Source organism: Ciconia boyciana, chromosome 2, assembly GCF_034638445.1.
Source record: "Ciconia boyciana chromosome 2, ASM3463844v1, whole genome shotgun sequence".
In the NCBI taxonomy this organism is placed as follows: domain Eukaryota; kingdom Metazoa; phylum Chordata; class Aves; order Ciconiiformes; family Ciconiidae; genus Ciconia; species Ciconia boyciana.
This window is the reverse complement of record NC_132935.1, coordinates 78,747,458-78,772,282: the sequence shown is the minus strand read 5'-3', so window position 1 is coordinate 78,772,282 and position 24,825 is coordinate 78,747,458. Positions and strand designations below refer to the sequence as shown.

At 39.9% G+C, this 24,825-nt stretch overlaps 1 protein-coding gene across 8 annotated transcripts in view; it reads right to left on the bottom strand.

The window, feature by feature from the left end:
• The window catches only part of ADCY2 (adenylate cyclase 2), a 237,679-nt gene that overhangs the window by 75,169 nt on the left and 137,685 nt on the right, over positions 1-24,825 (bottom strand). For all 8 annotated transcript variants that reach the window (XM_072853064.1, XM_072853066.1, XM_072853061.1 and 5 more), the window contains 5 exons: positions 11,567-11,715; positions 10,210-10,321; positions 9,030-9,157; positions 745-903; positions 259-391 (listed from right to left, as the gene is read on the bottom strand). In XM_072853064.1, the coding sequence (XP_072709165.1) occupies positions 259-391; positions 745-903; positions 9,030-9,157; positions 10,210-10,321; positions 11,567-11,715 (681 nt within the window). The remainder of the gene's footprint in view (positions 1-258; positions 392-744; positions 904-9,029; positions 9,158-10,209; positions 10,322-11,566; positions 11,716-24,825) is intronic.

Below are 24,825 nucleotides of genomic sequence, written 5' to 3'. Positions count from 1 at the left end.
TGGTACCATATTTCTGCATGCTTAGGAACTTAAAAATTGAAAGATGCTAAGAACCTGCAATCCTTAATGATATTGCTGGGAAATATCAGAGACTTATTTCTGAAGAGCGGGAAAGATTTGCAATGCAAACATTACATATTTGTAGGCATCAGTAATAGCTCTGATCAATATCTTATGGTAGTGAAATATTCAATAAAGAGATTAGTGGTCCTGCTCAAAAATAACTATGACTGGCCACAAAATAAAAGTACTACTAACCTTAGGATTGATTACAAAGTAAGTCTTAACATTATGCTCTTTCAGATATGGGTCCCTCACATCTCCATCCCCATCTTCCACTTTGTAAGCTCCATTCAAATGTGCCAAGGTGACTGAGGTGATGTGAACTCGGCTGAAATTATATTTTAAAAGAATGACAGAATTACAAATACCAATCAAAAGCATAAATTGAACCTGATCAACCTTTTTTACTAGCTTTTGGATATACTTTTTACATGCTGCTCACTTCATTTACAGTTCCTTTTAAGAAGCTGTAATGGGCATAAATCTAAACATTTCCATCCACAAAAAAATACTCTTTAAATCACAGGAAATACTGAGTGCCTGTTCATTTTTTTTTAAAGACAGCACTAAGAATTAGTTCAGGCTTCTCCATGAAGGCTGATGGCTGAAGACATGGTACCTATGCATTTCTCCATGGTACAAAAAGCCATGTGTCCAAAGGTTAACAGGGAAGCTTCTTACCCTGGGACTCCTCCAGCTTCCATGTGATTTGCCAGAGTAACATCGTGTGACCACACATCGTACTGCCACTTCTGTAGCCCAATAACGCCGCAAAGCACATTCCCAGAGTGCACTCCTACGCGCATATTAATATCAACTCCAGTTGCGTCTCTCACTTTCCTGTAGTTGAGAAGAAAATCTGTGTTAATATACATAATAGGTCCTTTGTTTTCTTTTAATTTACCAGGCAAATTAGCAGTAACAACAGTGATAATATTTATTTCTTTTTAGCATTGCCTCCATTCTTTAGGATTATTTTTATATATTACCTTTACTATTATCTATATTTGCAACTATTTGCAGTAAATATTAATTCCCAAGTCCATGTCTAAAGTCCCTTCTTTTATATTCATTTGAAATTATTTGAGAGGGCTGAACTAAGTAATGGAAATGTTCGGTCTCATGGTAGAACTTAGGGACTATTTTTGTTCTACGGGCAGCCTTTGGTATGGCTTTTAATGCAGTGACAGTCCAACAAACATATTTTGGGGATCTCGAACTACTGCTATGCACCTTTCTATCTGAAGATCCTAATATCTACGTTGGAGACCTTCTCATATCTGGCTTCTGTCAGGTCCCATCACTCTTGCATACTTGCTTGCAAATGGTTCTGCTCTGAGAGGAAGGATGAAAAACCCAGCACCTCAGGATATTCTACAGGCTGGTGGCTTGTACACTTTTTGGGGATATGGGCTCAGTTCCATTCAGGCTCAACAGCCTTCCACATGCTTGGTGAATGCTGTACCCACTAGATCGTTATACAAAGAATGAGAAGCCACCCTCACTGTCCAGATCACATCTAAACCTTTGACCTTTCCAGTGACTTTAGACAGAGTTGAAGTATCTGTTCACCCCAACCCAAATCTCAGAAGAGCCCTATACATAAGATAGGCATTAATCTTTCCAGAAGAGGCTTTTCTGAATCACAGGTGGGTGACTAAAGTCAAACAACCAGAATGTTTTCAGACATATGTCACATGGGTACCTAACGACATATGTAAAGAGTTATAAAATTAATCCAGATGTCTACAGGCTTATACAGTTCTAAAAAATGGGAAGATTGTAACTTAACTGGATTTACGTATTTAAGACCAAACTCATGTAGACCAAAACCTAAGCAGTAGTAAGGAACATGTACATACATTTATCCTGGGGGAATTCAGGGTGTTGATGGAAGGAACAACTATAGAATAAGAAACCCAAATGGCTCCTGTAGATGAGTCAGGTTCATAGTTCTAGCAACATCTTCAGTCTCAGTGATGAGAATCATCAGCTCTGTACCTTCTGAATTACAGAATTAAACTGGCCTGTTTCTCCTCTTTTTTTGAAAGGGAACATAGAACTTAACAGGCTTAATTTGATATGGTAAATCCTATGTGTAAGCAGTAGTTCTAAACTGTTCTTTTTCTGGGAAATGAAAATAACAGGAGCATGACTGAAAGTATTTTGTTAAACTGCATTTTGAAGTTATTAAAAAGAAGAGAGGAGAAGTTTTTTAATGCCCTCAGTCTCTATGAAGTGTTTATTGATATCTCTTTTCACTTTGCCATTTTACACCGCTCTTCTGTAGCTGACACACTTGAACTGCTTGTAAATGATTTTTGTAAGCAGTCGGCAAATGACAAACACCACTTTGCTCTGCACAAGGAATATGACATAAGCTTAGCACTTTGGAAAAAAAAAAGTGTTTTACAAAACTGGGCAAAGTGGAAGAGGAACATTTATCCTCTAGGAGTGCTTGTCAAAAGGCTGCCCTGCCATATTCTGGAGAGCAAGCCATAAAGTTTACTTTATAATAAGCTCTCAGGAGTTATGGAGGGGAGCAAGTAGAATATGTTCTGGAACTGAATCTTCTCTTCTGTCTCACAAATTAAAGAAACCACAGAAGATTTTAAATTAGAAGTGTTACTCTGCACCAAATTAGGGTTTAGTACTTCTTCTCTCCTGTGCTCCCTGAACAATTGCTATAACGATGCAGGCACTGAATGCGTCTAAGAATGTAGCCTATTATATCCCCATAGGACACTTACCTTACACAAGTATATCTGAAACTTCCCACTATTATTTCATTTTCTGCTCCCACGATCTCTCTGGTTTCCCTCAGCACACCACAGTCAGTGTGCCCATCCTGGCTGGGCAGTCAAAATACTCATCAAGACTATATTTTTCCTATAGCAGCCTGAAATTTGAGTTTGTAAGGATTTTATGTTTTTCACAGGCATCGTTAGCTTGCAGGTAGTTGTAGAATCATAGAATCATAGAATCATTTAGGTTGGAAAAGAACTTCAAGATCATCAAGTCCAACTGTTAACCTAACACTGCCAAGTCCACCACTAAACCATGTCCCTAAGTGTCACATCTACATGTCTTTTAAATACTTCCAGGGATGGTGACTCCACCACTTCCCTGGGCAGCCTGTTCCAATGCTTGACCACCCTCTCCGTAAATAAATTTTTCCTAATATCCAGTCTAAACCTCCCCTGGCACAACTTGAGGCCACTTCCTCTTGTCCTATGGCTTGTTACTTGGAAGAAGAGACCGACCCCCACCTCACTACAACCTCCTTTCAGGTAGGTGTAGAGAGCGATAAGGTCTCCCCTCAGCCTCCGCTTCTCCAGACTAAACAACCCCAGTTCCCTCAGCCGCTCCTCATAAGACTTGTTCTCCAGACCCTTCACCAGCTTCGTTGCCCTTCTCTGGACACGCTCCAGCACCTCAATGTGTCTCTTGTGAGGGGCACAAAACTGAACACAGTATTCAAGATGCAGCCTCACCAGTGCCGAGTACAGGGGGACAATCACTTCCCTAGTCCTGCTGGCCATACTATTCCTGATACAGGCCAGGATGCTGTTGGCCTTCTTGGCCATATGGGCACACTGCTGGCTCATATTCAGCTGGCTGTCGACCAACACCCCCACATCCTTTTCCACCAGGCAGCTTTCCAGCCACTCTTCCCCAAGCCAGTAGTGTTGCATGGGGTTGTTGTGACTCAAGTGCAGGACCCAACACTTAGCCGTGTTGAATCTCATACAATTGGCCTTGGCCCATTGATCCAGCCTGTCCAGATCCTTCTGTAGAGCCTTCCTCCCCTCAAGCAGATCAACACTCCCACCCAACTTGGTGTTGTCTGCAAACTTACTGAGGGTGCACTCCATCCCCTTGTCCAGATCATTGATAAAGATATTAAACAGAACTGGCCACAACACAGAGCCCTGGGGAACACTGCCTGTGACTGGCCACCAACTGGATTTAACTCCATTCACCACCACTCTTTGGGCCCGGCCATCCAGCCAGTTTTTTACACAGCAGAGTATACCCATCCAAGCCATGAGCAGCCAGTTTCTCCAGGAGAATGCTGTGAGAAACGGTGTCAAAGGCTTTACTAAAGTCTAGGTAGACAACATCCACAGCTTCTTCCTCATCCACTAAGCAGGTCACCTTGTCATAGAAGTAGATCAGGTTAGTCAAGCAAGACCTGCCTTTCCTAAACCCATGCTGACTGGGCCTGATCACCTGGTTGTCCTGTACACGCTGCATGATGGCACTCAGGATGATCTGCTCCATAACCTCCCCCAACACCAAGGTCAGGCTGACAGGCCTGTAGTTCCCTGGTTCCTCCTTCCGGCCCTTCTTGTAGATGGGTGTCACATTTGCTAACCTCCAGTCAACTGGGACCTTCCTGGTTAGCCAGGACTGCTGGTAAATGATGGAAAGTGGCTTGGTGAGCCCTCCTGCCAGCTGCCTCAGTACCCTTGGGTGGATCCCATCCGGCCCCATAGACTTGTGTGTGTCTAAGTGGTGTGGCAGGTAACTAACCATTTCCCCTTGGATTATGGGGGCTTCATTCTGCTCCCAGAATGTAAAGTAAAGCAACTTTGCAGCAACTTTACTCCACACAAGCAAGAGTTCAGGTCATTAGGAAAGCATCTACTCTGTTTTTCTGAGCTTTATTTATCCATAATTCTGGACTGATGTATCAAAGACTCACCTAGTCCTTTCTTACGCACTTTAACACAATCGGTGAGCCTTGAGCACTTAGTTCCCTGCAAATTGCCAGCTTTAAAAGCATAGTTCCTTTTTGGATCAGACCTGCAGGAATGACATCATTCCTAAAAAGGATAATTTTATTTTGTATCTAGCTTTCAAATTGGTACAACCATCTCATCCAACAGTTTCTTTCACTTTCCTCTGAAATGGAACTCATTTCACGCTACCAAATCAAAGACAGCCTTTGAGAATCTGTGGCTGAGAAATATGTAAATTAGGAAGTCACCAAACAGACAAGGGGGTGGAGTTTGGGCTGAAGGAAAACAGCACATATATTCATACACAAACATATTTTGCCTTAACAGATAAGCTCTAGCCTTAAAGAACCCAATTAAGGTGGCCAGCTCTCAACATCACATGCAGCACTGGCATCTATGGCTTGATAAGGTGAGCATCCCACTCCTGGGCCAGCAGGCTGCAGACTATAAGAAACATTGGATTTGTTCCAACATAGAGCAGAGAAGTAAAGCAATTAATCAATGGGACTAGTAACATGTTTAAGTGGAAACAATCCGTAGTGTAGTGAGGCTGAATTGCTCAAAATGGAGCTACACATCATTAGGAAACAAGACTGAACAAGGCTTTGTACTACAGATCGCCTAGTAATTTGGTAGAATTCTTCCTTTTTGCTTCAAAGACAACTGGAACTGAAACCATCTTCAGATGGTAAAACCTATATAGAACTGTTAATCCAAACAGCAAACTGCTTTATTTCAGTAACTTACACAATGAGGGGTCAGTTTGCACCTCAGTGACTGAATATAACAAAAACTCATATCTGACAAAAAAGATTTTTTAGACAGAGTGAGTCAAACATATATTGAGTGACACACTTCCAACAGCAAGAGTATTACTACTTCTAGTTTTACAGGCCACAGAAGTATTTCAGGAGATGCTTCCACACAAACATGCAGCAATTACACATCAAAATACGGAGTTGATTAATAATCAGTAATTTCTATTCACCTGCAGGCTGCAACACTTGACATAATACTTTGAAAGCATTTCAAAACATGGGGTACAGGTTCCTCACTTCTTACAGAGATATAAACAGGCTGTGATAATCAGGCATGTGTCTACAGGAGCGTTGTGAATTCTGACTACAGTAGTAAAGTCAGATCAGAATGTGCTATACAACTAAAAGATAATTTTCTACTCTGTAACGCTGCTCTTACCAAGGAGGACCTTATCACCCGGCATTAACAATGAACATAATTGATAGCAGCTTGAGCATAAAGTTATTTCAAATAAAACTGGGAAGTTCTGAAATGTGAGGAACTGACAGATTGCTCTCTGAGCTCATGTAAAGCATTGCATTGTGATGTGTAAAATTATACTTTCAGTTCTTTCTAAAGGGCAAGTTATGGCTTGAGCTTAGCATTGTTTTTCCATCAGCCTGATTTTTAAGCCAACCCCAGAATAGGGGGAGAGTCAGAACTTAGGGACAGAAACTCTTTTACCTACTGCTCTACTGAAGGGATGTCAGCTTTAGTTCCTAATAGAGTAGAGAAGCAATTGGTTTCATTATAATAATGTTCTAGTATATCTAAATAAAAAAGAGAAAGCATCCAGTGAAAGCAACTGAGGAAACAACCAAATCTGTAGATTTTAATGCTTGGCAAGGAGAAGTACTCCAAGTACCATTTAAAAAAATAGATTTCTTTGGACACAATGTAAGGTACGACCATATCTGGATGAAGAAAAAACAGTTTAGAAAATGCAGCAACCTGATTCCTGTACAGAGGTTAGTTTTACAAAAGATCCCTAAAGCAAGGAGATAAAAATCCCAGTTTCCACAAATACTACACCTTTTCCATGAATACCTTAAAAGGAAAAGAACCAAATTTGCATTAATCAACCTACCCATACAGTGATTACCCTAGACCAAATCACAAGACCAGGCAACTGAAAGCTGAAACCCTCTTGTGACTACAATTACACACATATGAGGACAGTATTTAAGGATTAGAGGATTCACTTTTGTATGCCTGTTTAGTTAATCACTGAGACAACACTGTTCAACATAACTACCCATTTCATGATGAGGTGCACACCACACATATACCTCACAATGATGAGGTAATTGCTTACTTTGCTACCTGGGCAGTGGTAAATGTGATTTGGGGAAAAACATCAAAATTGGAACTGAAACTTACAGAAGAGCATACCAAGTTTTAAAACCAAAGTCCAGCTGTTTAAAAAAACAAATCACACAGATGACTACCAAATATCCAGACCTCCACGTGATACATATTTTTGTAAAGTGTAGCTCACCTAGATATACTGTAATTTTAGTCAAAGGAAACAGCTTTCCTACAGAAAAGATATTTGTGCCATTAATGATAACTGCTATAAGTAACCATTTACAGTATTTTAACTCCTAAAAGCTAAAAAGAACTTCAGGTATGAATTACAGACAATGACTTATCTGACTTTAGCTAAAAAAAAGAAGTGGAAGGTTTTTTAATTGTCCTTTCCTCACAAAATGTTTTCTAAATAAGCTAACAGAATCAGACCCTTGCTTAACAAAGAAACTACAATACTGAGCTGAAGTTTCTGGATAGGCCGGTTTAAGACCCTTCAGCATGATGTGCAGACATCCAGACTAGGTTTAAGTACCCTCATACTGAAATGTGTCCAGCTTTAGTGGCAGAACTCATTCAGGGCAGGCAGCTTACCAAAGAGTTATTTCTACTCTGCACTGAGAGTTCAGACAGCAGTCAGGTGAAGAGATGAGGGGGAGTAAAGCTGCCCTTTCGCAAGACTTCTTTGAAGTCCCATCGTCTTCAGAACTGCTACAGTTGCCTATAATCCCTTCCCAATCTACTCTTCAGTAATAAGCTAGAGGATTCCTCAAGTATGCCTTTAGTTGTATCCTCAGATGCCTTACTAGTGTCAACCCATCAGATACAACCATATTTCTTTTTCCTCTTTCACAATCACATCAAGTCTCCTGTTATTACTTGAGTTACTTGAAGTAAGTTACAACTGCTAATTCAAAAGCAATAACATTAGGATTCTCAAATACCTTGTTCTGTTTTCTGTTTCAAAGACAGAACAAGCACAATGATTTTGGGAAAGAAATAAGGGACAAATACAGTAACCCACAAATCCAAAATACTGCTGATAACCACAGAATTCTCAATGGTGCCTTAATGCGTTAACTGACAAAACGTTTTAGAAAGTCCTCACCTAAAAAATGAATTACAGACAAATTGAAACTAAACCTAAACCTGGGGTCTAGTAAGACAGGCACATTTTATTGCTTATTTAACAACATGGGAAGTAGGCCTCTCAGCCTAGGAATCTGTAAGCTGTTAGAAATGTCTTTGGTAGACATGCTCAGTATCACTCCACAGGCTCAGAGCTTGAGGTATCTTAATTGTGGAGGGCAACTGCTCCTGACCGCCACTGAACTCCCAACTCATGAGGAGCCTGGAGCTCTGGCCTCTCACAGAGCCGTTTGACTAACAGGTGGGTGGCAGCATCATGACTCTGCAAAAACCAAAGCTTCCCAAGTCTTAACTGATGTCTATTGGGATATTTACCATTTCGTAATCATAGAACCACAGAATAGTTGAGGTCAGAAGGGACCTCTGGAGATTGTCTAGTCCAACTTCTGCTCAAAACAGGACCAGCTAGAGCAGGTTGCTTAGGGCTGTACTAGTTGGATTTTGAGTATCTCCAAGGCTGGAAATTCCACAACCTCCCTGGGCAACCTGTGCCAGTGCTCAGTCACCCTCACAGTGAAAAAAGTGTTTCCTGATGTTCAGAGGGAACCTCCTGTCTTTCAGTTTGTGCCCATCATCTCTTGTCCTGCCACTGGGCACGACCAAAAAGAGCCTGGCTCCATCTTCTTTGCACTCTCCCTTCAGGCACTTAAATGCATTGATGAGATTTTTCCCCCTCAACCTCCTCTTCTCCAGGTTGAACAGTCCCAGCTATCTCAGCCTTTCCTCATATGAGCAATGCTCCAGGCCCTTAATCATCCTTATGGTGCAGTGACGAGATAGCCTGGCACAACTCAACATCGTGAAACATTTCTTTGCTGAGGCTGAGATCAAGATTAGCGTGCTGGACCTTGTAGTGAAACACACCAACTACTGCAGGTCTGTATGTTTCAACCAGCAGCACAGCTACAGATAGAAAAGAGACAGAATTTTTATTGTTGAATATTTAACAAAAAGTTCTCTACTTACTTAATGGCTTCACACATGTCCAGACCCATTTTCACACAATTCTTGGCATGATTTTGAAGAGATATAGGTAGTCCAGAAACACAGTAATAGCAGTCACCAAGGATTTTAATTCTCATACATTCATTTTCCTGAAGGAAAAAGCAAGGTGAGATGGTCACTTTCAACTTGAATTACATAAATGAAGGGTTACTGTTACAGAGACTGACCTAAATGATATTAACAAAATCATTCTACTTAAGCTTGTTTCAGTAGAGAAGGATTTGGCTTGCTAAAAAAGTGCTGTCAGAGAGTTTTGTACGGATCATTCCTCCATCTATTATGGTCCTTAATGGACAAAACCAGAAAGCAAGTTCACTGCAAAACATCTATCTGCAGTGTTGTTCACACCTTAGATTAAAGAACTGAGCCAAAGTATCATGTACTCAATCTAAATAAAGTCTTTTTGTTTGAAATATGGAATCAAAAGACCTAGCCTTCCACATTTACGTCTTTGAAGATGTACTATGCAATACTTCCTTAAACTAGCAATCATAATCTTATTTCTATCTTTTGTACTCTAAGGCAATATAAAGATTTTTTTATTTTAATCAATACTGGACAATAGTTTTTGAACTAATAAAAACCACTGAAAATTTTTATCTATTTTAGTGTTTCCGATTTCACCTTCACACATAGCATGAAGTTTTATGTAATTTTTATAAAAATGACACCTAAATAAACAGAAGAAAATATTCTGATTATATTTGAATCTTTTCTTGAGTAATCAAGAGGCTGTGGTCAGTAATTAAAACTGCTTCGATCAATGTTGTCTCCCTTGTCCTTCAGTCTCTTAAATGCTTTTCCAGAGATCAGAAAACTGACTGTATCAGTTTCTTAATCCTTATTATTGTAAAAAATCTATTTAAAGAGCTGTCCACCTTCCACTAAGCTTTATAAAGCTCCACAAGCTGTCTCTATTGGTCCTATTAGAGAGTGCTATCTTAGGTTTCACAGATTGTCACACTGGCACAAACACAGTTACAGTCAGACCAGAGCCAGATTTTTTCTGCACACATTTCAAGTCCAATCTTCCTGCCAAAGCCTCAGAAACGCTGTCTGACGGTAGAAGAGTCCCCAGGAAGAAAAAATATTTTAAAGATGACTTATTTAAACTAATTGTAGCAGCCCAGTAGGAACCCACCTTTGCAATCTGGTCAAACTTGCCAAACAGCTCATTTAGCATGTGCACCAATTCCCCTGGCGAGCAGTCGCTGGCCAGGCGAGTGAATCCCACAATATCAGCATACAAGATGCTACAACAGAAATGAACAGAAACTTGGTCACAGTTTCCTTCTGCAGAACTCAGTTTTATCAATCAACAGCAAAACCTGAAAGTAGGCATTCTGGACTTCACAGAGGTATGCCTGTACGCAAAACAGCCACTGCTAAATGTAGGGCAATAAATAGAACTATATTTGTAGGTTAACCTATGTTTACTTTTACAGGTGTTGCGTTTATATGTAATATATGTCTATTTTTATCTTTATAGGTATTACCTTCACAGGTATTACCTTTACAGGTATACCTATATTTATAGGTATTTACAGGCATTCTGTACCTATATTTGTTACAGTGTATTCAAAAAATTGAAACTTTTTTCCTACTCACAAATTGGCAATATCTATAATGGCAATTGTTTCAATAAAGTTGTTTGTTATCAGAAATTGTTTAATAACTTTTTATCATTGTAGGCATTTTCTGTCTAGATTTACCTGTCAATGATATGCAGCATGGAAGTCTTTGTTCACGTATTACTCAGACTATTAAATTCAAGCTTGATTGCTACAATATTTAAGCCATACACTATGTTTCTATTCACCAAGAAAACTTGACCAATTCATAGAATCAGGCTAAGGAAAAAGTATTTGTGCTCGCAAGTGAAAAGGAACTTCCTCAAAAGTCCTGTAATACTTGCTTTAAAAATGTAATTTCTAAGAATGTCATTCAAATTAACTTGTCCAATCAAAAAACAGGCAAAACAACTTGTAAAGATGAAAGAATATTTGAAATAAATGGTGAATTATTTTTCTAACTTCTAGAAATTTAGAATTAATAAATAATTAGATTTGTCAGCAGAATATTTTCTCTCAGGTACTGTGTAAAATACATATGTGATACAGCTGCCTCTATTTACATTATACAAAACCTGAGAAATTGCTCCAGTTAAGAAAATTACAAATCCAGAATAATATAACTGACATGAATTACAATTTTGACTAGTATACATGAAAGCAGGATTTGGTACTTTACCCTGAAAAATTAAGACATTATGAAGAAAGCCTGTTAATGCGTGGCTTTTTCTAAACAACCTCTTTGTATTATCACCTTTGTTGCTCTTCTGGAACACAGAATTTTTAACATTTGCTCAAATTAACGGATATTAAACATTAAGTTGTTGAAAAATATATTAAAACAATTATTTTCTTAATTGCTCTCTTACCATTTTCTTTTTACAATTTTTCTGAATGTTGTTGATACATTTTATTACAGTACAATACCTTACATTGGTGTGCCTTTTGACATACAAATTGTGGAAGTTGTTGGTGTTTTCCAGCTGGCCTGCCTTGGGACCTTGTAACCTCTGAATGATCTCTGCTTTCATTTCCATGGCAATGTGAGCAGGCAGTAAAGAAAGTAGAAGACGCTCCTAAAATTTAAAATGAAATGCCCACAATTTCTTTAAGGAGAATGAAATTAGCAATGGAAGCAATACTGTGCAAGGCATATGCTATTGTCAATACCCGAGAACATTTTGATGAGGCTTGCACTCAGGCATTTGCCTTGTACAGCCTCCAAAAGTAATCAGTTCCTTGGAGAACTTGACAGAGGTATACACACATTTCAAGTAATATCTAACTTCTTCAAGGTTTTGTGTATATTAGAAAAAGCTTAAGCTAAACCTAACGTCTGATGAAGTTATGTACAGTAATCTATTCAATATCTGAGTAGGATGCAGGAAATATGGATTAGCAAATAAAGCAAGAGCTTCAAGGACTGTTCAGAGGACTTCAGGGAAATGCAGTCCAATTCAGGCAAGAGTAGGCGAAATCTTTTTTCTTTAATGTATTTGAAATATTTAGTCATAGTTTTAGCAGTTGTTAGACTGAAAATGAAAAGATAAAATCAGGCCACAGAACATACTGAAAATGTTGGACTTTTGCAGACTATTTTGAAACATACTCTCCCCTTACTTTAATATGGCACTTGACAAACTAAAGTTTTTTGAAAGTATTAACCTAAAAGGAAATTGAATACTTTTTTAAAAAAACTACATATTTTTCCTTATCTTTTGTTGGTATTATGCTCATGGTCTTCTCCTTGTGAAGCTCTCTTGTGTAAGTACATTTTAATTTTGCCCATTTTACCTGTGACAGCTTTTCATTGAATTCCGACTTCTCTGGAAAACTGAATCAACAAGAGAATAGCTAGAACTCTGCAAAAACCCCTTCCTGCTTTGATCATACTCCACCTCAGAACTGAGCAAGAATTTCCCATTTTCTCGTAGGCAGAGGAGAGAGGCTAATTCTGCCTAAGCACAAAAACCAGAACCCTGAACCAGTGAGGAGGGGGAAGGCAGCTGTGAAAGCCTATGATGGAGTCAGACAGAGAAACAGCTATGCCAGAAAAGACGATGACCTCAAAATGTGTGTGCATGGTCTGCAGGTGTTACTCACAGTGATGCATTCTCTTTGGTTCACAATGTGTATTTCTGCAGAGTTTGCAGTTCTATTCATGAAAGTACCAGAAGAAGCGTAACCACTAATCCAATGCTCAGCCTAGGATAATTATTCCTGTTCAGGTCTAATGACCTTGAGTAGAGCATGGCAATAACAGGGCTATAGACTCTCTGGTATTTGCAGCTACCTTGGCTATCTATCTCTGTAATGTATAATGTAAACGTATTCCCATTCCCCATAGCATTTGTGTACCTGTAAGCATAGCATTAACTTACATGACTCCCTATGAAACTGATCCTGCACACACTTTGTAAAAAAACTCTATTTCAATGAATCAAGACAGAATCTTGCTTTGTTGCTAAATACTATTGAACTATTTTTTTTTCACTTTGGTGAGATCTAAACATAATTTTGATACAGATATGTCTGGACTGCTCTTTATTTTGCATACTAAGACATATCACATAAACAGTAAAATGAGTTATGAAATAAATGCTCAAGGTAAAGCAAATCTGTCTCTAGCCTGACTAAAGGAGGCAAGAATAAAAGATGTACTATTTTCCTACTGCTAGCATCTCAGATTTCACACATTCTAGCTGAGAAGAATATATACAATTGACTTTTCATCAAAATGTTAATGTGGCTTTATTTCTTAAATGCAAGATTAATTTAGTATGTTTAAGCATTTCAGCAAGTACACATCCAAGAGGTCGATGTACTTTCATTTCTAATGTAATCCACTGGTCTTTGGTGGAGGTATTTTGCTAACTTACAAAGAATGCCTGAAAAACCAATGGATTTTTTTCCATAATGAAAGCTTACTCTTGCAAGTTGCTCTTTATCTAACAAAAAGTTGCTGTTTTGTGATGTACAGGACAGGTCAGCACTTGTTAATAATTATCATTATATAATTAACAAAGAGGTGAGTGCTCTTAGCTCCAATTTTACATCACTGTGCTCCTGTTGTACCATGGCTAGTAAATGCCAGCTAGCTCACTATCTTCCTATGACTCCGTTATGATTCCAGACATGCAGTGAGGCAGACACTCAACGTCCAGGTTACTGCTTATGTCTTTGAAACCCAGAGAGGCTGGCAAAAGGTCAAAGAGAAAAGCAACAGAAGTTTTCAAGAAAGCAATAGAAAAAGCAAGAGGAAAAGTTTTTGTAGAAAGCAGCGTAAAGTCAGCTACCACTGTTGAAGCTGTCACCACACCAGAACTGCCCTCCAAAGAATGTTTTCTTTCCTCCATTTCCACTGTACAGAAGATAAGGTTACAGCCAGAGGTGGCTTTAGAGAACTGCAGCAGGTGAAGCACCCTGCAAAATATCCTGCCATGCCCAGCTACACCTAAACACTTCAGCCAACCTCTCCATCAAGCAGGCTGCGAGTGCTCACATTTCAGTCCTGAAGTTACCACTTGTGTGATAACGTGTTATCAAGTCACATATTACATTTCACGCAGATTGCTAATTTTGGTTTCTTTCAGTAGAAGACAACTGTGAAAGAAGCTGAATCTCAACTATTTATGAAGACCGTGGCTGGGCTGGTCAGCTAGCCAAATACAAAATGGTTACAACTACATTGTTCCCTCTCTTTCTGCTAAAAGGTCCTCAGAAATGCAAAGCATTCAAGAACACCTCTTCCTTCATGTTTTGTCATGTCTGGTGGCTAAAAAGAGCATAGTGGAAGGATCAAAACCAATTACTAATTAGATCATAGTGCCTGATGTTGTGCACTGAAATTTCTGCAGACTGGAACAGTGTGAGGAACACAGCAAATCAAGACTGCTGCTTATGATGGCTTTTTATTTGATAATATATTCTGTACTATTCTCTCAAAAAGATAGAAAATCTACACATCAAAACCTAGATGAACTGACACACAAGATGCTGACTTTGAGACAAAACACTTGTCTATTTGTAGTAGACAGAGAAGCCATGCTCAGAGCTACAGTCTGTAAGAAAAAAGCCAAAGTAATTCTGAATGCAGGTCAAGATGCAGCATTTAAAAGTCTTCAGACTAAAAATAACGGTACCCGCTTCTGGTGAAAGAGAAACTGCGGTGCTATGGCAATAATGAAAATCCCCTCACAAATGTATTTCCCTGAAATATTACCAACATGACCTTACAGCCAGTACATGTGATTCATGCACACAAGGCCAACTATTTCCTGACTGTTCATGTTCTCTGGGGCTATGCTTTCCCCTCACACTCAGATCACTTGTAGCTGAGATCTTTAAGTCCTAGGGCTAAAAGACAGAGCACACAATCCATACGGAATACAACATTATAGTGTCTTTCAATACTATAGGGTTAAGTACTCCTCTCTTCTCAGAACATGTACATCTGGATCCCAGAAGATGGCTAGCAAGTAGTCATTCTCCCTGGATTCTTGAACTGAGGATTTTCAGTGTTATCTGTCAAACTGTTTCTTGAGTTCCTGCTCTCTCAGACTCACATCCAAGTTGATCTCCTTGTCAGAATTTTCCCTAGATTATACAGATGACTTTAGCAGTCACTGACAGTTACTCATCACTCCCCTAAAGCTTGATAAAGGATGTTTGTTTAGCTAGAGTAAGTTAGCATATATCAGTTAAAGATCATAGGACTGCGTTGGTTTTTGCAAGGTGGCAATTGCATTTGCGATATCTTGCACGATAGAGGTCATGTTGTTGTTATGCAGTAAGCAAGCCAAAATATCCTCAAATGCTTGGTACAGTACATTTTCTTAAGTGCATATTTCACAAAACAAACTCTTCTTGGCCTGAGGCAATAATGCTTTATTTATTTGCTCATTCCTGTTTTGTTATGTAAACTACCAATTCTGATTCACTCATTTGTACAAGATCACATGACTATCAACTCTTCTCTTTACCAAAGGATAAATAATTCTAAGAATTTATAGATTTAAAGGCCAAATACTCTTCCATCTAGTCTGATCTCTTGAATAATATAGACAACAGAATGTCATCATGGAGAAACAAAGGTATTCTGATAGGGCTCACTACATTAAAATTAGCTTAGTGCCTGACTCTCAATGGAGAGAAACTGTCCTTCAAGGCAATTCACAGAATCTAATACTGAACTCCCATAGGGGGCAAGTCTCTCTCTCTCTCTCTCTGTTGTCTATGGAGGGAACTGTAGGTCCAAATTTTGGTCTTACTGGAAGAAATGTTCATCTTTGTTGTTGAGCTTCTGATGTTGAAGAAGTCTGCAGAAAAACTACATATACGTAGATCAATGAAGTGATACAGGGACATTTTTGTCCCTATAATCCCATATAGGGATATTTTTGTCCCTTACAATGTCATTTAGGGCACTGAATATTGAATTCTACTTTTCTGTGGGCTGGGCTTTGTTTTCAGATTCCTGTGGCATATGTCTGATCTTCTATTTAGCAAGTTTCACAAACCAAGCCAAAAAGTCAGCAGTAAGAGCTCTAGAAGCAATTAGCCTATACATGCATCCAGCTTCACAACAAAGTTTACAAATAAACATCGATAAAATAAAATTTTCAGCTGCCCTTGAAATGTACCAAGAAATAACCTACAAGAAAGGAATTTTGTGATTCCTGATCACAAAATGCTGAATCAGACATGTGGCTGATAGAGATGGTGATCAACAGGGTACTTGTTTGGCAAATTATGGTACTGTTTACCCAGACCTCATGCACATTCTCTTAAATAAACCTACTGGGATAAACAACTGTAAATTGTTTACTGTATTACTGTATTACTGTAATATTGTATTACTGTATATTGTATTACTGTATTTACTATCAGACCAGTATTTGGCTTTTCTTTAAAAATGACTGTCTGTGATTTTCTTCATGTATCTCCTAGATCATTAATAAAAAATACATAATAGCATAAAGGATGAGAACTGGTTCTTGCAGAACACGACACACATGTCAATTCATTGAACATCTCCACTGACAACTTCCAGTTACCCCACACAAAATCCATTAGACTGTGCTCTTTTGATGGGAACCAGTGTCAGTACTTTTAATCAGGATGCCCAGCATCATCGCATGAAACATCTTACTGAAATCTACTGCTTTTGGAAAGTTATTAACCCAAACCTGTTCCCCATTCAAAACTGAGAAACATTTTCATATGACTCGATTTCCTACAGAGTTGTTGAGTACATCACTATTTCTTTCCAAATACAAAACCATCATAGCAGCATCTTATTTCATACTGATTGTTTATACTCTTCCTATCTAGTGTCAGCCCCTTCCTTTGTTAGGATGGCTTTTTTCCTGAAATACTTCCAAAATGCTGTAATCGGCCTTGCCAAAAACAGGCAAGGATTTTTCCTGACATCTAGAAGTCTCCTACATATCACAACTTTTGTCATATTGAACCTTTTTTTAAATGTATTTAATTGCTGCTTTTGCTTTCGCTTGTGGCTAGTACAGGCTTTACACCACAGCTGACATCTTTTCTGATGACAGAATTATTGAACTCTCATCTGTTCATTAACAGCCTCCTAAAGGGCTCCCCATTGCTAGCAACATTCATCCATGCTTTTTTTTTTTTTCCCTGTGGAAAATGAGTTTTTTCAAATCCCCCAAGCAGAGCACCATAAGAGTTTTTATCTTCATGATCCTGTAGGTGAAATTTCAAGGCTGGCAATGCCAGGAGCCAATATCAAAACCAGAAAATCAATGCACACAAGCAGAATGAGAGCACCATCCTCTCGGTCCTTGCTGCTTCACCAGCCATGGGACGCAAACTCCCTCATGAAGATGTTTTGCAGAAGACAAGTTGTAGGTGTCCAGGAGCACCAGTGAGAAAGGGAGCCCCGAGTGGGGGCTGCCAGTGGGGCAGGGCCCAGCCCCACGGCCAGGTGAGTGGGGCAGGCCCGGGATGGCCGCCAAGGGCCCGGGTCACCAGCCCAGCCCATGGTGATGAGACACGTCCACGGGGGAGCTGGGACTGGGCCGGGGCGGGCCAGGGTGAGGCCCAGGGAGGCCCGGGAAGTCAGTCGCAGGTCGGGGACTGGGGCTGAGGCTGGACCAAGGGCCTGCGGCCAGGCACAGGCGTGGCAGCGGTTTCACGGGAGCTGTAGCTGAGGCCAGGCCAAGCAGCAGAGCCACAGCTTGAAAAGCAGCTCCCACTGGAGGGGCCAGACAGGATCTGTCCCCCGTGCCCTCCCTGCTCTGGCCCTGAGCTCCAGCCAAGCCTCCAGGAGGGGGCACAGTGTCTTCAAATCATTTTGTAATGGCAAAACAGCTGTGGCATGACCTGCTCACTTAGCAAGAACGGTACAACCGACCCAGGCTTTCGACAGAAATACACGTATTGGTTTTCAGGCTAAATATGCACCATTCTGCACCCTCAGTGTGCCCAGCTCATTTGCTGCTGAATAACTCTGCGAATGTGCAGTTAACATCTAGCCGGTCACCTTCATCTCCAAATAACACTAAAGCTACCTGAAAGCACCGCTTCGGTGCAATGGTTTCAGTGTATGGGTCTGAAAGCTCATTTAAATGCACAGGCTCACCACGTATTTGGCAAAGACAAATTCCTTCAAGGAACTTAGGGGATGCTTAATGTTTATGCATAGACTACAGTTTGCATATGCAGGCTGTCTATGACTAATTTTGCAAATGAGGTTCACTACACCTTCAGAATACGTGCCTATCTTGCGGCTGTTCAAGAGCCGAGTCATCAAACAGCAAAACAATAGAGTAAAAACAGAACATAACAACATACACAGCCAGAGCTGCTTCATTAATTGACACAATTTCAAGGTTTGGTTCAGTCTGATCCTGTTAACTCTTGCTTTAAGTTTTATATATCTCACGACCACTGCTGAATAGACAGAAGCAGCATTTTGCAAAGAATCTGTTTGATGACATTAACATGGTTATTACTATATCAACCTTTAATAATGGTGAAGTATTACAATGCTGACATTTGCTCAATACAATTCTTTTAAACACTAAACCCTTTAACTCCAGTACATCTCATTTCACATTTTGATGAGAAGAGTAGGTTATTTTTTCACTAGAAATGAACAAAACCATACACAGCTCTCTCTTCACATCTTTTCCTTCTTCCAAATCATGCATGGGACATGTCAGGGAAGTTACTGGAGAGTACTGCTTGAAAGGTATCTATGCAGCCCTTTACCCAAAGACAGAGGTTTCCTGTTCAGCTGCCCAGTTTAGAGTCAAACCTTGTGGTTGAAAGCATCAAATTCAAAGTAAACCCAAAAGCATTTCTAAGGCACAGCATTGCACTTAAGTTAGAGGATCATGTCTGAATCACATTGACAGCATAGCTCCTCCATGCTCTTCTAGTTAGCGTGAAACTGGTTGTTTTTACCTCAGACTTTGCCTGCTGATGTTTTAGCAGTCTGCTTACAGAATACCAACTAAGCATGCAAGAATGGATTTCTTTCTGTATTTCACTTGGAATTTTCCAATATTTTGTCAGATACCATACAGATACCACACATTTGTGTGATCAAATGTTAGTCACCACACAGAAGAAGGATCAAAACCCAGGATCAGTCACCCAACTACTCCTCTCAGGAGCTCATAAACACTTCAAAGTGGGTCAGACACAGTGGTCAGAAGCAGGGCAAGACAGCAATAAAAATGAATCAAAACTCTCAATCTCTGCATTAGATTAGTCAAGAGTAGAGGTAGGTAACCATAGGTTTGGCCCATACAACAGCCTGTTTAAATGGAGGGAGAAGTTTATTCAAGCAGAAGTCAATTCAAGAAATTTATTTCATCTACATATGAATGAAAAGTGAACCTACAGTGAGGATCTGTCCTACTTCTTGTGAAACAGCGATGATAAATTTTAATGACGGAAGCTGTATATTTTAACACCTTTTTTCTGAGCAGCAGTAAGCGTCACCGTTCATTCAGCAGCTCACTTCCTAGCCTTGAAGACAGAGGAAGCTGACTCACCCTACGTAGAAATCAAAGAACAGGCAGACGTCTGGAGGGTATACACTGTTACTGCACTCATAAGCAGACCTTTTGTTTCCTTACAATGGTCTAAATAAAAGGGAAGAAGAATGACTTGTATTATATCTCTATCTCGGGAAAGAAAGTTTCTCTTTTGCTTATTCACAGTATATGTATCTTGTAGAAATCTCCCCGTTGCTCTTTAACGATTATATTCACTATTCACTAAATATAGAAAGTTTCAAATGAAAAACTTTGCTCCCACTGGAAAACAAACAAGAAAACCAGAGTATTGAAAACCAGCTATCTTTATTTTGAGGAACCTGATCAGGAAAAAAACCAATAACTTACTGTACGGCAGATACATGACAAACTATTAATGAACTAGGTCTAACTTCACAAAACAAAATTTAGCATAAATCATAGCAAGGGTTAAAGCTTTCACAATTATCTTGGTTTTATTTTCTAAAATGCCTAAACAACATTTTCCATGTTACTGTGTGTACAATTTCCAAAGTGTTTTCTATGCTAGGTTCCAGTGGTATTTAGGCATATAAGGATGCAGGCAGAAACTCAAGCTTAACCCACAGAAAGACTGGGGTGGTAAATACCAGACTTTCCAGTGCCTTGTCCCCTAGGGAAAGCAGATCCCAAGAGGACAGGCACTAAGATTGTGTGTGCAATGCAGAGAGAAAATCAGAATCCTAAAAATGTGACCGAGAAAAATTAGAGCTGAAAGGAGAGGCCACATAAGTAGGAAATGCCCAGAAAAGGGTGTTGCTTACGATTCTGTACTCAGAGCCACCAGGTGCTTAGCTCTGGGCTGCAAGGAGGCACCTTTATTTACTTGGGACTCTGTTGTGGGCAAAACAGTCTAGAGTCTGGGAATGTTAACTGAATTTATTGTAAACAAAAATAAGCCTCTCATTGCTGATTACAGTTTTGAAAAAAAAAGAAAATAAACACTGAGACAAGCACGCACACAATCTATCCTCCACACTTCCCAATCCCAATTTCCTTATTCTTGCTGTGGATTATACTCAGCCCATCAAAACTCCTGTGGCAAGGCGACAGGCAGTGTGGGAAGTTGAGGTGGTATCTGTGATCGTTTCTGCCACTCTGTGCTTAACCACTTCTGCTGTTCCATGCTTAATGGTTTCTGCTGCCTTTCTCCTCAGTGTCCCCGCTCCAGCCTGGGACACTGATGGGCTGCAGTGCCCTCAGGTGTGTCCCTGCTCCAGCGTGGATTGTCCATGGGCCGGAGCCCCTCAGGGGTGTAGGTACCCTCTTTTGATGCAGAGAGTCCTCCACACCCAGCAGCTTGCTTCCAGCCTCCAGCAGCTGCCTGTTTCTTTCTGAACCATGTTTGGGCAGGGGCACCAGGGGCCTCTGATTAGATAACATGCTCAATGGGTAAGTTTTTGTACTCAAAGCAGTTTTTTCCTTGGTTGTTTTCATGCGCCTCATGGTAGGCTGGAGGCAGCTTTGACTGGCACGTGGCGATTCACGACGCCCACCCCGCAGCTCACCACCGCGGTCCCCTGCTACCTGCAGCTGCTAGCACAGGCTCAGTACAGAGCCATAGCTTCCAGCACTGCAGAAACAGGGTGTCCGCTCCATAAGTTTTCATGTTTTAGCAGGAGATCGAGGGGTTAGACGCTGCGCTCCGTGAGCGACCAATGTTCAAAACAGTCCTTTGCCAAAAGAGACCTCCTCTCTCTTCCTATCCCCAAGGAAAAATGCTTATCAGTGAGTATGAAGTTATTTTGGAGGTAGAGCCCTAGCAGCCTTTTCAGGTGAAGCTAATCCACTCCAAAATGAAACGATTTAGCAATCACTGAAGCATGTACTCTATTTCCTGTCTCCGCAGCGCTCGGGGTGAATTCCCTGATCCCGGGGCTCCTGCACAAGGGCTGCTGCGCTCCCTCTTTCTTTCTCACGGGAGGCACAATCCAGGGGAGACATTTGGCAAATGTCGTTCAACACAGGGAAAGCTGGGTTCCAGTTTGTCCTCTTGTGGGATTATGTCCAGACTTTATGTCCAGACAAGATAGCCACTTGTCCAGACTCGTGGCTATCTAAAAGCCTCACATGTTGAGGGGTTTTAAAAGGGTCTAACTCTTACCAATTCCACATTTTATTTCTATTGCTTTGGAATCCCAGTTTACACACTGATGCCAGCACATTTGTACATGTGAATATGAATTAAATAGACTAAAAAAACAAACACCAAAGCTGCAGCTGATTGATATTGGCAGTGTTATTTCTAATGGCAAATATGATGTGGAGGAATTAAACCTGTTCTATGATTACTGCAGTTAAATAACTTCCAAGCTTTTGAGAAATTTGGAAATGGTTTCTGACTTCTTTACCTAAAATCCTTTTTGATAATTGCCAGCATACATCATCAATATACTCCATGCCTTTATTTAATTTGATTAATTTTGAAACTCCACATTTTAAACATGGATTAACACATCTATCCATTAGAAAAACATGTTGACAATGAGGATTGTGTTGCTATTCAAAGAGATAAAATTAAAGGAAACCAGAAGGTAATTTTGAAGACACACCCTTTTCTGAGTATATATAATAACTGATAAAATTTTACCATGTAACTCACAAGATCATAATTTATTATTTATCACTGAAACCTCAGCAATACAGGCACATACTGCTGACTATTTAGCATACAGGAACCATCATTCCTGAAAAGGGAGGCAGAACTTAAAATTTACATCTTTAGTGTAACAGGATGCTTATTTTCATATTTGGCTCCTGTTCCAGTCCTCTTGGTGAAATTTTTTTACTGCTTAAAAACTCTTTCTGCATGATGTTAGCAAAGGTTACAGAATATGTACTTCTTTTTCTCACTAGCATTGCAGTTCCCACCATTTACACTATATAATTTTGAAGAAAATGGCAGGAAAAAAAAGGCTTCTGCATGCTTTCAGCCACTTGTAGTAAGAAATGCTATAAAATATACTTTTTGATTTTTATTAGCACACTATTGTCATTAATAAGCCAAAGGGAGTCAATTTCCTTTTCAATTCTGATTTGGTAAAGCCTCCAGGGTACACCTTAAAATGGTCGTCCTCCCCATGACAGCCTCATAGCTGTATTCAGCAGCACTTGCATTGCCACATCCAGCACAGCTTAGCAACATGCAAATGCTAAGTCCTGCCAAGAATCCACAGAATATGTGCTAAATACACTGATGTGCTCTGATGAATCAGGGCCTTCCTACAGAAAAGTGCCCTATATATTCGGTTTGGGTCACTGAAGAACTTACTTGTTTGCAGTTTACAATCTCAGTATTTTTTTTTTCCCCAAGGGGTGTGACTGGAAGGGAAGAAAGGAAAACCAAAACCAAACGTTATTCTCCAAATGCTGCACTCTGTCAAGTGAATCCATCTAAATGAGAGCCACTGAGAGGTGCAGCAAAAGGAACCTTTCAGAAGACAGGATGGAGCAAGCAGGGAGAGAGCACGAAGAAGCAGGATATTACCCTGCTGCATGCAACGGACTTCTGCAGAGTAGACGGTCAACCAAGCGTGAAGGAGACAGGAAGATTTCCTAGAGACCCAGAAGGGACTTGCTGAGGTTGTTTCCATGCTGGAAGTCACTGGAAGCTGTTGAACTAGAAGGGCTTTCTAGAACAAGGCTGAAGGAAACTCTGCCCTGCAAGGACTCAATGAGAGGTTCATTTTCAAGTCTTGGTATTTCCTCTGTTTCATCAGAAATTTTGAGTTTTCCTTGGTTGAAGAGTTAACTTATTCTAAATAAGTTAACTTCTAAATAAGTTAACTAAGAGTTACCTTATTCTAAATAAGTTAACTTATTCTAAATAAGTTAAGTGTGCTGTAAATAAAACTCAGGTTTTTTTGAAACTGGAAGTTATTCCACCCAACGACCTATATGAGTCATGCTCTGTCATACCAAGTGTGGTTTAAAGTTTGAATAAACTCTCAAAATGATCCAGCAAGGTTAAGCCTTTGCAGCTACACCTACTCCTGTATGGATTGCAGCCCATGCAACGAGCAAATTCTATAAATCATTTGGGGGCAAAAGGTTGTTTCATATTTGGGCAAGTCAAGAGAAACTTTCATTGCAAAACCTCATCCCTTAGCTCATAACAACTGCTGTTCAAAGAACGACACTGCACATACACAAGGCAATTCTTATTTAACACTTGACAGATAAAGGTATGCATCTTATCTGTCTGGTGTGATAACAGTTCTGCTATTCTCATGTACCCTTTTCCTTGTGTAGTCTCCAAATAAGCCTGGTGCTTTAGTCTGAGACTGAAATACTGAGTATGCTGAAATACTGAGAGCTGTTTCAGTGCAACAGGTCCACCTTTCTTTGGCAAACTTACAGCTCTTCCAGCAGGGCAAAATTCGTTGGATTCAGGAGAGTAATAGCCACTCAGACCAGTCACCTTGTGTCTTCCAGCACATTTCCCATTAGCGTTCTTCAAATGCTTGTTTTTAGTATCTAACAGCAGCACATTGAAAGGATGACTCCCCAGAAGTACTTTTTTCATTCAAGTGGTACAGAAATCCAACAGTGTATGCAATACGGTATTATCGTGTTTCTGCTTCCACTGCAGAAGAAGGGAGTAAATAGAAAGGAACAAAATACGGCCCAGGAGGAACTGGAAATCATGTTTCTTCAGTGTGATACAGGAGACAGAAAGGAAAAATGGCTGTGCTAGCTGGCCAGATTTAAAATACCTTCAATTACCTAAATCTGATGGTTTTGCTTTTTTTTAAAATTGTCAACAAGAAAGCATGGAGCTACACCAAAAGCTGGGGCCCAAGCTACACTGTAAGATGTAGCAGTAAACATAGTTGTTATTTTCAAACACTAGCCAGAAACATTTTCATGAAGAAGCAAGGAAAATGCCTGCTGTTAATTTTACAGTAATAACTGCCTCTACCCTCCCTATCCATGTTATTTCATAAGCAAATATATCTGGCTACAGTAAAGGGAGAAAAACACCAGCAAACCCGCACCTTATGAATTCCAGTAAAATTACTCTTTCAGTATTCTTTTCATGTTCTAGAAATGTGCATAAACTACCATCTGTATACTTGCATACTCAGGCTTTATTTTATACATGAATAGAGATCTAAAAATAACTTA